Genomic DNA, 13,226 nt, shown 5'->3' with positions numbered 1-13,226 from the left:
CGTCGAGGTTTAGAATGCTCGATATATGAGCATTCGATGGGAATTCTGTCCGCAGGATCCACCCTATGAGTTTAACGACCTCATGGAGCTTCACCAAGTTTCCAACTTGGCCAAATGTCGCTGTTTGCAGTGACCCTAACTGCCCACGTCAAGCGTTGGTTTATTCTCTTCCGCCAGGATCTATTAACCGTCGTGGCAGCATATGAGCTCTTTATTCTTGAGACACTTCTGGGCGAACAGGAAGTTCTAAATGCCGTTGAGCTATCTGAGCAACATACGGTAGGAAAAGAATCCCTCAAGTCCTACATTGACAGTTTCCACAGGGAGCTGCACAAGGTGTACACACCCCTGAAGATCTATTTGGACTCTCATTATTGCAGGAGTTCACCCGCAGCCGACCTATGGAAGAAGCTGTAATCTAGGACGACATTCCCTCACCCGCTTCTACAACCTTACGGAAAGTATCTTCAAGAGAGAATTTTGTGGCCGCTCTCAATCGCCACGACCCCGGTCCTTCGCCCAATGCTCCCAACCAGGGGTAGGATAGTAGAAGAGCTGATCGCAGGTGGCTAATGACGATCACAGAAGAGAAAGAACACACGTTTGACCCAAGAAATCCTATGCCCAGGTTTCTCATCGCAATCGCGACAAGACAATATACTCCTCTGAATGTGTTAGTATTGGCTATTTTGGACAAGTCAGAAAAGGCTAGCTTGCTTAGAGGCGACGCCCATGAACAATCCCCATTTAGCAAGACAACAAGAATATGTTGTTTCATCGGATAATGGGCACCACACCGATGAGTGTCGGGTTTTCAAGTAAGCAATTAAGACCTTATCAAGTAGGGCACTTCAAGGAGTATGTTGATGATTCGACTCCCGTGGGGAGAAGGATCAAGAGGAACAAAGGAAGAAACATTGTGGTCGTAAGGGTCTCTACTTCGTGGGTATCATCTTTGGAGGACCGCACCTCGCGGGGAATCTCAAGGTGCCCAGAAAAGGTATGCTCGGGAAGCTTGCCATGATCCCGTGGTGTGATAGTACAGCGTCGCAACCCGCTAAGGCGTAAGAGAAGAGATTACCTTCTCAAGAGACGCGTGCGACTGCATGATCCCCATGAGGATGCACTCGTCATCGCGCCTGAAATATCGGTATAAAGTCCACAGGAGTTGGTGGACAATGACAACGCTGTGAACATCCTATTTCAGCGAGCTTTTAAGGAGATGCAGTTGGACGAGGCAGATCTGAAGCCTACCTCTATCCCTCTCTATGGTTTTATTGGGGATCATCTGATTCCAAAAGAACATCACACTTTCCGTCACTTTGGGTGAGACCACGAATGACCAAGATGATGAAGTTCTTAGTAGTAACTATCCGTCTGCTTTTAATGGTATTTTGGGACGACCTCTGCTACAGTTTCAAGGCTTTCACCTCCATTTATCATTTGAAGATGAAGTTTTCCACTCCGACGGTGTGTGGGAAATAAAAGCGTCTTGAGCGAATCGATGCGAGTATTAAGAATCGGAAGTAATCTCAGCCGTACGCTCGTTATAGATTTAACGAGCTTCCTCAGACAGAATATCGATATTTTTACATGGACTCATGCTAATAGGATCGGGATCAACCCGAATATAATATGTCATGCACTTAACTTCGACAACGCAGTCAAGCCAATTCGCCAAAGAGAAGAGCAATGGACCCAAGCGCTATGTTGCCCTTGAAGTTGGGTGGATAAGCTCCTCTCAAACAAGTGTATTCGGGAAGCTCATTACCCTGAGTTAGGTCGCCAATCCGTTTTTGGTGAAGAAATCCAACGGAAAGTGGCAAACTTGCGTTGATTTCTTTGACCTCAACAAATTCCTTCCAAATGCAGTTTCCTTTTGCCCAGGATCAATCAGCTCATCGACACCACCTCTGTAATGCTTTCTTTCTAGCTAGTATACTGTAAAATAATCACTAAAACTCATTAAAAATATATATAAGAAATACACATATATATACGAGTAATAAAGTATGGGCCCTATATTAATTTTTCTTTATATACAAATATTTACAAAATGTTCTCAAAAATAGCAACTTGACAGTGTAGCCCGACCCTTCCACTGCGTGACGTTCCGATCGTCGCACTCACCTATTACCTGCAAAACATTAAAAACAACGGAGTGAGCACTAATGACTCAGTAAGTAAACCCATTATGCTACCCCTCTCTCTCTTCGTTGCTTAAAATTCCAAATTTTCTTTCCTTACATCACATTTTCCGATTATTCTCTATTCTTTCCTTGTTCTTCTCTCTGTTCTTTCTCTATTCTTTCTCTGTTTTGCTCTCTGTTTTCTAAATTTTTCACTACCCATGATAATGAGCATGGTACTATGCATATTCATGATGCAAATGCACAAATGCATAAATTATGCATTTTCTTTTCTGTTTTTCTTATTCTGTTTTCTTTTTCTTTTTCTTTATTTCTTTATTTCTTTTCTAGTCTTTATTTCTATTTTTCTTTCTTTCTTTTCTAGTCTTTCTTTCTATTATTTCTTTCTATTCTTCCCGATCGGACTCGGTTGAGGCATGGATTTGGAGCCTTGACCGTGTGAGTGAATTCTCTAATTCTGGGTACAGTCCTCATCCACACACACTTCTAACAGACTGTATATTTCTTCTTTCTAAATTCTGAGACCACTCACTAAAGGCGGCGTGCATGTGGGACTATGTTACTCTCAGCTCCCCATCGCAACAACCTTTTCTTCTTTTTATCTTTTTTTACACTTCTTTAAGAAAAAATCAGATTTGAATATCTTTAATATTCTCATTTCTTTCTATTTTCTCTTTAACATATTTTAGGCCATTTTCATACTTTTATGAATATGTATGCATGTAGATGGTTTCATGCTTATAATTCTTTCTAACTTCACATAGTTAAATGCAATTATGCATTATGGAATGCAAACATGTCCTTCTCTACCATCTACAAACACATCTCAAGGTAACACATAATCATACTCATACATGCACTTCTCCTTGGCATTTCATCAAACAATTCATGTGCACAAATCAACACTAATTTGGCTACACTTTTATCTCTATTTTAGGCCACCAAAAATTTGGAATAAACTCCTCCATAATTAACACCAAATCTGCCCAAAATACACACTTCAAAATTTTCACTTCAATTCTTTCAAATCTCATCCAAACATTCATCAAATAACAACTACACCAACACAACTTCTCATGGATAGGTTCTAATAATTATTCAACACCAAATCCATCAACAATTCTACATATAACACATATATATGCATAAAGAAAGTTCTATACACAACATAACTTAAATCATACTTAAGGTAGGATTTACTTACCTTTGATATGAGCAAATTCAACCATTTAAGAATCTCCTTTGATCAAACTCTCTTGCTCATAGAAACCATCAAAATCAACACTTAAAAAACTAAAATTCACTTTTTAGTGCAAGGATCTTACCTATAGAAGCGTAAGATTGAAAATCCACTCAAAAACACCAAAAACCTTTGAATTTCCTTTGAAGAAGAATTGAAGAATTTGAGAGAATATGGAGGTGAAAGTGGCGTGCAAATGGGTAAGAGTGGCTAGGGTTTCACTCTTCAATTTGATATAACATAAAAATTATATTTAGTTTTCCATTTTGCCCTTGCACTTTCTTTAAAATTTTATCTATGTCCCTTAGTCAATTACCATAATGCCCTCATTTTTATTGCATTCTCCATGAAATTCTATCTCTTTTCACTCACCACAATTTCAACTAAGTTTGAGTAAAAAGACCATTTTACCCTTAATGCAAGTTTAAGGTATTTTCTTCACATTTTCCTTAAAATAACCTTAGCAAAAATCAACTAAAGGCATAAGAACATAAATTAAATTACGTACCTCCATGTGGGCGTTACATTTGGGCACGAGCTGTTGAGCTTCATGGACGCCTACTCGGGGTAGAATCAGATCCCAATGTATGAGCCTGACGAGGATCATACCTTGTTCATCACAGATAGGGGATTATACTGTTATAAGGTCATGCCCTTCGGTCTGAAGAATGTTGGGGCAACCTGCCAGCGTTTGGTTAACCGTATGTTTTTCAAACAGATCGAAAAATCAATGAAAGTCTATGTCAATGACATGCTGGTTAAGTCGCATGTCGCTTCAGATCACATAGCACATCTCACTGAGATGTTCGACGTACTCCGAAGGTATAGAATGAAGCTTAATCCTCTCAAGTGTTCGTTCGGAGTATCCTCTGGGAAATTCCTAGGGTATATGGTTAACCACCGAGAGATTGAAATCAACCTCGAAAAGATCCAAGCTATCCTAGATATGACAAGTCCTACAAATCGAAAGCAAGTTCAGAGCTTGAATGGGAAGATAGCGGCTCTTAGTCGCTTCATATCGAAAGCAACAGATTGTTGTTTGCCATTTTTCAATATACTCAAGGCCAACAAAAAGTTCGAATGGACTCCGGAATGTGAGCGAGCCTTCCAAAGCATAAAGGAACATCTTGGAAAGTCGCTTTTTCTATCCAAGCCTCTTCCCAAGGAGATCTTATTTATCTACCTGTTCGTCTCGCAGTATGCGATCAACACAACTCTCATCCGGGAAAAAGGTAGAGTTTAGTGGCTAGTGTATTATACGAGCAAGCGACTTCTGGATGCCAAGACATGGTATCCAGAGATGGAACGATTAGCCTACGCCTTGTTGATCGCTTCCAGGAAGCTGCGACCTTACTTCCATGCCCATACCATCCATGTTCTGACCAACTACCCACTCAGACAAGTTCTTCAGAAGTTAGAGGCTTTGGATAAGTTGCTTAAATGGGCTATCAAATTAAGCCAATTTGATTTGCATTACAGACCGAAGACAGCAGTCAAAGGGTAGGTTGTTGCTGATTTTATTTCGAAGTTCTCTTATCAGTCAAATTGAGAACCCGAACAGACAGCCAGCCAAGTTGTCTAGCAAACTGTTAAGAACTTATTAACTTGGAGCCTCTATGTTGATGGGTCCTCAAACAGAAGAAGAGTCAGAGCTGATCTTCTACTTTTTAGTCCTAAAGGGACTCGGATTCATGGAATCCTTATGTTCGAATTCAAAGCTACGAATAATGAGGCCGAATATGAAGCGCTACTTGCTGGTCTGCGACTAGCAAGAGAAATGGGGTCAGAAATAATAGACATCTATAGCGACTCCTAACTGGTTGTTAATCAGATCCTGAGAGAATATCAAGCCAAAGAAGAGAATATGATCAGCTATTTGAGGAAAGCTAAGCCGCGCTCAAGCCTTTTACGCATTATATGATCAGTCAAATTCCAAGAGATAGTAACTCTGTCGCGGATGTTTTGGCAAAAATAGCCTCCTTGCTAGACTTCGATGTCCCAGACAGCATTCCAATTTGGTACATCGAGGTTCCCAGCATCAACTCGCTTGAGCAAGCCATAGCTACGAACGAATCTACTTCCTGGATGAGTTCAATTATTCAGTATCTCTGGGATGAGACTTTGCCCAGCGATAAAACTAAGGCAAGAATCCTACAAACTAGAGCTGTTTGTTACACACTTATCGAGAATCATTTGTACAAGCAAGGGTTTAGCACTCCTCTCTTCCGATGTGTAATCGATGATGAAGCATACTACATCATAAGGGAGATACATGAAAGGATCTGCGTAATCACACTGCTGCACGATCTCTCGCCAATAAGATTATTCGTCAAGGATATTATTGGCCCTTAATTCACGAGGACACCTTCAACTTTGTGAAGAAGTATGACAAGTGTCAGAAGTTCACGAATGTTCCGCGAGCTCCTTCCTACCAGCTAACGACAATGACCAGTCCCCGACCATTCTCTATGTGGGGAATTGATCTCATCAGGTCCATGCCAACCGGTAAAGGAGGCGTCAAGTATGCAGTGATCGTAATGGATTAGTTGACTAAGCAGGTCGAAGCTGAGCCTTTGGCCGCAATCACTACCAAAAAGCTCAAAGACTTTGTACTAAAAAATATAGTGTGCCGTTGTGGGATTCCTTATAAACTCAGCTCTGATAATGGGAAACAGTTAGACAATGAGGAATTCAAGCAGTTTTGCGACGAGCTAATGATTCATAAAAAGTTTGTCTCAGTAGCAAGACCGTAAGCCAATGGTCAGGTTGAAACTGTCAATAAGACAATTAAGCATACATTGAAGGCCAAGCTTGGCGCAGCAAAAGGCAATTGGGCCAATAACCTGCTAGAAGTCCTAAGGGCATATAAGACAACTCCGAGAACCTCTACTTCAGAAACACCCTTCTCGCTAGCGTATGGACGACGAGGCGATGATCCTAGTAGAAGTAGGAACTGGTTCACTTCGGAGGGAATTTTTTAACGAGGCAGACAATAAAGCACTCTTACATGCGAGTCTGGACTTGGTTGAAGAACACCACGACAAAACTTGGTTATTTCTTTGAATTTGTAAAATTTTCCTTCTTGTAAGTATTATGAATAAGATTGTTATGTTTCCTCTCGAAGAAAAACTCAACTTGTGTCGTGATCTCAAGTCTTTTGTTAATAATTTTGTTCTTTGTAATATTTTGCAAGTTCAATGGTTAGATAAGTAATATTTGTCTTGCGAAGTGCTTAAATTATAAAAGCGATATTGTAAGTGACCAAGAGTTCCATTTATATATTAAAAAATTATGTACAAGAAAACGATAAGGAGTTACAAAAAGCTAAAAAGCTAGGAGAACTACAAGGACAGAAAAAAGGGCAATCATTGGTCTTCATCTCTAGGCCCCCCGAGCGCGACTTCCTGATCCTCTGGACGATCATCTGCCCGATCTTCGGGAATGCTAAGCTGATCATCTTCCGGAGGAGGTTCCTATTCCTTCTGCTGCTCGGCCTCTTCAGCCTGAAGCATGGAAAAAAGGATGGACTGGTATTCGTCTGGAAGGTCGAAGATGTCCATCTCTGAGTTCTACGACCGTAGGCTGTAAATGGCCTGTATTGCCCAATGAGCAGCCGTCCTCTCAAGCTCGAGGTTTTGTTGCTTCATCTACTCGGTCAATGAAGCAACTCGCCCCTAAGACAGCTCAAGGTCCACCTTCATCGCCCTCTTCTACTTCTTAGAGTTCTCCCACAGTTGAGCCTGACTCTCCTCCGCCGCTTTAGCACGATCGGTGCTCACCTTCAACTCTTTCTCTCTCTCGCTCAGCTCCTTGATGAGTCTTGCCATCGTTCGTTGGAGCTCCTTGTTGTCCCCGTCTCTCTTCTCGAGCTCAACCTTCTGAAAGTTTGTAGCCCAAAGTGCATAATCTCTTTGCCAAGTACTAATCCGCCTAGATGCGAGTCGTTTTAGCCTCCGCATCCATGGCTGCGAGGTCCTACTTTAGCTTGGCATTCTCCTCTTTCAGCTCGTGGAGATTGTCGGTAGAATCCATATCGATCTTCTATTAGGCCACGGTCAGGGCGAGCAAGGACTGCATAGGAAAAGAGACAAAAGTCTGTTTCCTTTTCTCAAAATCATAAAGAGCTAAGAAAGTTCTCAAAGGGAACAGGCTGTTTTACCTGACTGTGCAACTCGAATGTCATAGCCACCAGGTCGACACGTCGGGAAGCCACGAATTTCTCGAAAGTCATGGCAGGCTGGCATTCCAGTAAGGTGTACATTACCGGCTGCAAGTGTTTCAGCAATTACCCTAAGCAATCCAGCATAGACAGGTCTGGCCCCGAGGGGGCAAGTATATCCTCAACCCCTTGCTTGCTCGCTCTCTTCTGAGTAGCCATGGTTGCTCCCGCTCCCTTGCGCGAGCTCTCAGGGGCTGCCGAAGTGCGAAGGAGGCCCATCGGGGGCACTCTCAAGCAAGTGACGGGGTAGGGTTGAGTTCTCTTCTACAGCACCCTGAAGCATTCTGGCTCCAACTCCGTTTCCTCCTCGACGGTCAGTTGTTTCCTTTTCTTGGTCTTGTGACCCATGGTTTTCTGCTTCGTGGCACGAGCAACCACGGGCCGAGAAGCCTTTGCGTGTCACTCCGTGGGTGGTTGCCTTGCGATGCCGATCCGTACCCCTCTTACGGGGGCAACGCTGGGGGTCGCCTCGACTAGCTTAGTCGGGTTGACCGGGGGAAATACAAATCCCACAGCTTTGTAGGTGGCTTCGGAACCCTTGGTGGCATGGTCGCTGCACGCCATAAAAATGTGTTAGCAAAAAAGTCATCTTTGGTGCAAAGTAAAAAGTTCTTCTAGATACGAAGATACTTATGAGCTGGAGCTTCTAAAGATGCCTTGGGGCTAAAGAATCTGTACTTTCGCAGGTTAACAATGGTCACGAGCAGTTTTGCGTCGCGACTCTGATCGAGTAAGCAACCAAACGCCTCGATACAGCTAAAATCTGCTAAAGCTGACAACATGGTCGTCTTGTTCTCTACGAAAAAGAAAAGTTCCATTAGTCTTAACTACCAAAAGAGAAAGGTATTGTTACCCCGTATTTGAAGATTGACTCTGAGATCGCAGCCATTCCCTCTAAAGGATCCTGAGCAGTGTGCGACCTATGCTGGAAGACATTTACGTTGATCGCAAACTAGTCTACCGCCTTTTGAATCTCATCCGTAGTGGCTGCTGATAGCATCGCCTATGCGGGACTCGTCGAGGTACTCGAGGGATGCGAGCTGGTTCCAACAGCTACTCTCATCTCTGAAGCGTCCATTACTCCTAAAGTCTGAAAAGGTGTGACAAGAAGAGGTGACTCAGTCTCCGTACACAGTGTTTTGTACGACGACTCAAAATAGTAAGAAAAACCCTAATTTTCCTTCCTTAGCCCCTAAAAACCCTAAACATCATTGAGAACAAGTTCCCAAGGATTTGTGCCTTAGGTTTTTTATTTTTTAGAGTGTTCCTTTTTTAACACTACCAAAAAATGCATTATTAAAAATTTACCAGTCGTTCAAACCCACTATTGCTATGAAAAAATCGAGTTTTTAACATGAATAAAAAGAAGAAAGGGAAGAGTATTCCTTACCTCTTGGTTGCTGGGGATGAACGTTTTGTTGTAGCGACGAGTGCACATCAATTGGAAGAAGGATGAACTATTTTTTTTTAGTGCAAAAAACTCTGTTTTTTCTCTTTGAAGATTTAAGTTCTGTGAGAATCATGAAGTCGACACTTGGTTTCCTTTGCAAGCGACGTTTAGGCAGGAAGCGTTCCTAGCCATTGGATGCGACCATGTGTCGCCAATCCTTGTGAAGAGTAACCTTCACGCTTCGTGAAGATCAATCAACGTTTCCCTCCGTTGGAGAAACCAAACGTCCGCATGGTTATCTTCACTGCATTGAATGCGCTCTCATCCACATTTAATGCTTTAAAAGAAAATGTCGTTTCAGCATGACTTGCATTTAATGCTCATGGCTGACACTTATTACGCAAAGACATGTTTGTTAGATAAATCTTACTTTATTGAACATGCCAACTGTCAAACGCAACGATAACATCTGAAAAGGTCATTCGAATGAAACACTCTTCTCCATGTATTGAGCTCGAAATCGAAGTGACCTCTGATTTTCGACGAGAATTTTCTAAGTGTTTTCAGGTCGAGAGCGATAGGCAAAGTTCGAAGCATGTTGGTATAGCACTGAGCAAGATCTGACCCCAAGTCGCTGAACCTTTAGGGGGATGATCATCTCAGGTCGCTTGAGAAGTTTGCCAAGCCCACGTCGCGACCTCCACTCAGTTCGCTAGTCGAGTAAAATCGTGAACTTCATGTTATTTCAGCTGTCCTCCACTTTCAGCTTGAGCAAGTGATCCTCGAGGTGAGCCAAATCATAACATAATCATGAAGTTCTCAAAGTTCAAGCCTTGAACCTTAAGAACTAGGGGGCTTTTGTTATGCCTAAAAAATCAGGGCTGACGCAGGCTTACGTCAGCGAGGACCAATCAAAATTCAGGAAGACATTGTGCCGTCCAGACGCTGCCACGTCGCCCAAGGACAGAAGGAGTAAGGTTGTCATCAACTTGGCAGGTAAAAGCCTAGCGAGTGAGTGGCTAGGAGTCACCCACTTGTCCAAGCCCTACGCGATTTAAAGATATATTCCATGCAACTGGCCAATGGGAAGCAGGGTAAGAACTACACTGCAACTGGCCAATGGGAAGCAAGGTAAGAACTACACTGCAACTGGCCAATGGGAAGCAGGGTAAGAACTACACTACACCTGTCCACTGACAAACCCATAATCATTACCTAAAAACCTCTTACTATAAATAGAGGACTCCTCTCTATTTTTTGGGATTCTAGTCCTGATAACAAAAACACTCTCTCTCCCTCTCTGTACTTCTGTTCTCTTAGATCGCTGCATGTGACCTAATTGTACTCTTTCATAAATAAAAAGACAGTGAACGTAGGATTTGCTTTGAGCATCCGAACCACTTTAAAAATCATCTCCCTTTTATTTATTTCATTTTCCAATTCACGTGCAATTTCTAAGTCCGCTTAACACTTTGCAAGTGTGAATAGTTGGTGTCAAAATCCAACATCAACAAAAATGGTTCATTTCATTTTGTATATTAGGTCTATGCAATATATGCCATAAGAACAATTCTTTATTCATTCTATCATATCTTTGCCTAAAGGTTCTCCTCTGCTTCAAAGTCCAATCCTGATATGCGCATCCTTCCAATATTAACTGCACAGTTCAAAACTTTGGTCAGGCATTGAACAACCAATTTACACTGCATATATTGACAGAGCAAAGAAAACAAAAAAAAAAAAAAAATGGCAGCGATTATTCTAGTGAAGCTTCAAGGTCACTAACAGTTTAGGATTAGACTCTATTGATGCTACTGTTGTTTGCTAAACATGAAGAACAAAGATAAAGGGAAATGACAGAAGCAACTCAATCTTTTTGGGAGAAATTGTGTTTGTGAAAATGGGTATTCAAAAAATGCAAATTCAAATCTAGCCCATATTATAGATTGAGCTACACAGCCTTTTTGATATGCATAAAGATCATATTCTTGTAGCATTGGAGATAAAACTTCAACTATTGCTGATGTAATCCCAGCAATAGAAGTTATTAGTTCTATGTTCCCACTCCCAAATGGGTCAGCAGGAAAATAACAGGAAAATATTGCCAAGACAAAAACACATTGAGATAAACATGTCAATTAACCAAGCTCAACAAATTGAGTTGATAATCACATTTGCATTCTGGAGACCCATTAGGCAGGAAGAAGTCTGAACAGGTACTTATCAACAAAAATTTATCATCCGGGTTATAAAAGGGGAAAAAGAAAGACCGAGTACATACCAACAGCATCCATCCCAGCTAGTTTGGGCATGAACTGCATAATATGATCTTCAGCTGCTTTATCGGCTTTCAGTGTCTCACATTCAAATGAAACTTGAATCTTATTCTTCCCATGCTTTTGTTCAACCATTCCTACAACATCCTTCTCCCAACTGTGTACAAATGAATCATTAGAAAAGAAAAACCGTTTAATGGACATAGTGCATGTAACTATATACCATTAACATACCTATAAAAATTAAGACAAGCAGATGATACTTCAAAAATAAAAAAAAGATATAAATTAATTTTCATCATATTCTGCTTGTCAGTTCAATCAATGTAATTTAAGAAGGTATAAATGCTACTTCTCCCAAGATTTGTCTAATTTCATCATCCTCCATTATGGCAAACTCATTCCAAGATGGCTTACCCATGAGCATGATCAATGTTGTGGAACCGAGCAGCATCATGGCCTCTACACTCGACTACAACAGCTTGTTCTTTCTTTCTCTGTTACATACTAAAACTCATTAGAGAAAGAGAATTTTTATGGTGGAAAGAATGAATTAATACTCAAAGAAGCTCAAAAAATAATAGTACAATTAAATTTGAATTTAAGAAATGAGAAGGCAGATAAAAGAAAAGAAGTACAGCTTGTACATTGTAGTCAATGACTGTGAGCTTGATCAACCGATAATCCTCCCCTCTGCTGCATTCCCTTTCGCAAGATAACTCTAAAAACATGAAAGAGAATGACAGAAACATTAAAAACGAAATACAAAGTTATATTTTAGGAAAGCTTCCTACAAAAACTTGACTGAAACAAAATGAAAAGGCAGTGTACAGGCAGAAATTCAACATTCCATAAATTTCTGATAGTGTTAAAAAACCAGATGCATTGCTTCATCAATAATGCCCTTGCAAATGTATGAAGACTCTGCAATGTTTTTCCTAACCCAATTGAAAAATCTGACGGTACAGCTAACCCACATTCTCAAAAACCTCGACATCACTAAAGATGGATCAAGCAGCCAATCAGTCCGTTAGACGAAACTGCCACGATGAATCCAACTGCAACCTTTTGGGTACCATTACCAAGCCAGTTATAACGCCAACATGGTAACAGTTACGAATCATGCCACGTATATTATTAAAATGATATTTGTATAACGTTAAACATTACCAAAACGAAGTTGTGGGTTATCAAAACACATATATTCCAGTAACGTTACAGTATTACACTCCCGGGAACATAGCAATTCCCTCCAAATAAACAATGTTACAACTGAACAACAAACTAAACCTTTCAGGCCAATTATTAAAATTCAAAGAAAGAACCAAGAAAAAGTCAAAAAAAAATAAATACCAGTGCCGTGAAGGCCATAGCAGATAGAGTGAGGAACATGAATGAAGTGCCCAGAGATGGACCCACATGGCAATAATGCTATTGATGCTACTCCTTCCTTCACCTCTTCCACTCTCTCTCTTTCTTCAACTTCTGTTCTTTCATCTGCCACCGTTTTCATATGAAAAGGATTACAAAACATTCTCAGTATTCATTGACTAAAAATAAAAATTAAATTAAATTAAAAAAAAAAAACTTTACCCATTACTTCGAAAGCGACTCCGTCTCTTGTGAGCAGAATGGTTCTCACCGTTTTGGCAGGGAAAGACAGCAACAAACACAGCGTTTTTGTAAGAGGTGTCACTGTTAAGGGGAGGGTTGGTTGGGGGTAATAGTTACTGTTGGTAGTCCCGATTACCTCCGCTTAGTTATGGTAAGATTAACAAAGTAATATATTTTTTTTTTTTTTGGGTTACAATTCTATCTTTTAATAATAAAATTTTAAGGCAATGATATCCTTATTTTTAAATTTATTTAAATGAATGTTGCTTTTACTATTTCACTTTAATTAATTAAATTTTTAGCAAAATTACCCTTAAATTCAAAACAAATTACAACC

At 40.7% G+C, this 13,226-nt stretch overlaps 1 protein-coding gene across 1 annotated transcript; it reads right to left on the bottom strand.

The window, feature by feature from the left end:
* Positions 1-10,597: 10,597 nt before the first annotated feature.
* LOC116122015 lies at positions 10,598-13,039 on the bottom strand. Its single transcript, XM_031407921.1, has 6 exons — positions 12,869-13,039; positions 12,629-12,772; positions 11,923-11,996; positions 11,693-11,772; positions 11,281-11,432; positions 10,598-10,656 (listed from the first exon to the last, which is right to left on the bottom strand). Exons 1-6 carry the CDS (start codon positions 12,870-12,872, stop codon positions 10,598-10,600), a joined length of 513 nt encoding a protein of 170 aa, XP_031263781.1. The 5' UTR covers positions 12,873-13,039.
* Positions 13,040-13,226: the final 187 nt, after the last annotated feature.

Source organism: Pistacia vera, unplaced genomic scaffold, assembly GCF_008641045.1.
Source record: "Pistacia vera cultivar Batoury unplaced genomic scaffold, PisVer_v2 Contig130, whole genome shotgun sequence".
Lineage (NCBI taxonomy): Eukaryota > Viridiplantae > Streptophyta > Magnoliopsida > Sapindales > Anacardiaceae > Pistacia > Pistacia vera.
Note: the sequence above shows the minus strand (reverse complement) of the source record. Positions and strands in the feature narration are given on the sequence as shown.

Excerpts from the sequence above, each read along its gene's own strand:
- LOC116122015 (XM_031407921.1), bottom strand. Across the intron at positions 11,997-12,628 it reads CTATGGCCTTCACGGCACTG|AGTTATCTTGCGAAAGGGAA; the intron begins GTATTTATTTTT and ends TCATGTTTTTAG. Across the intron at positions 10,657-11,280 it reads AGCTGGGATGGATGCTGTTG|TTAATATTGGAAGGATGCGC; the intron begins GTATGTACTCGG and ends TGAACTGTGCAG.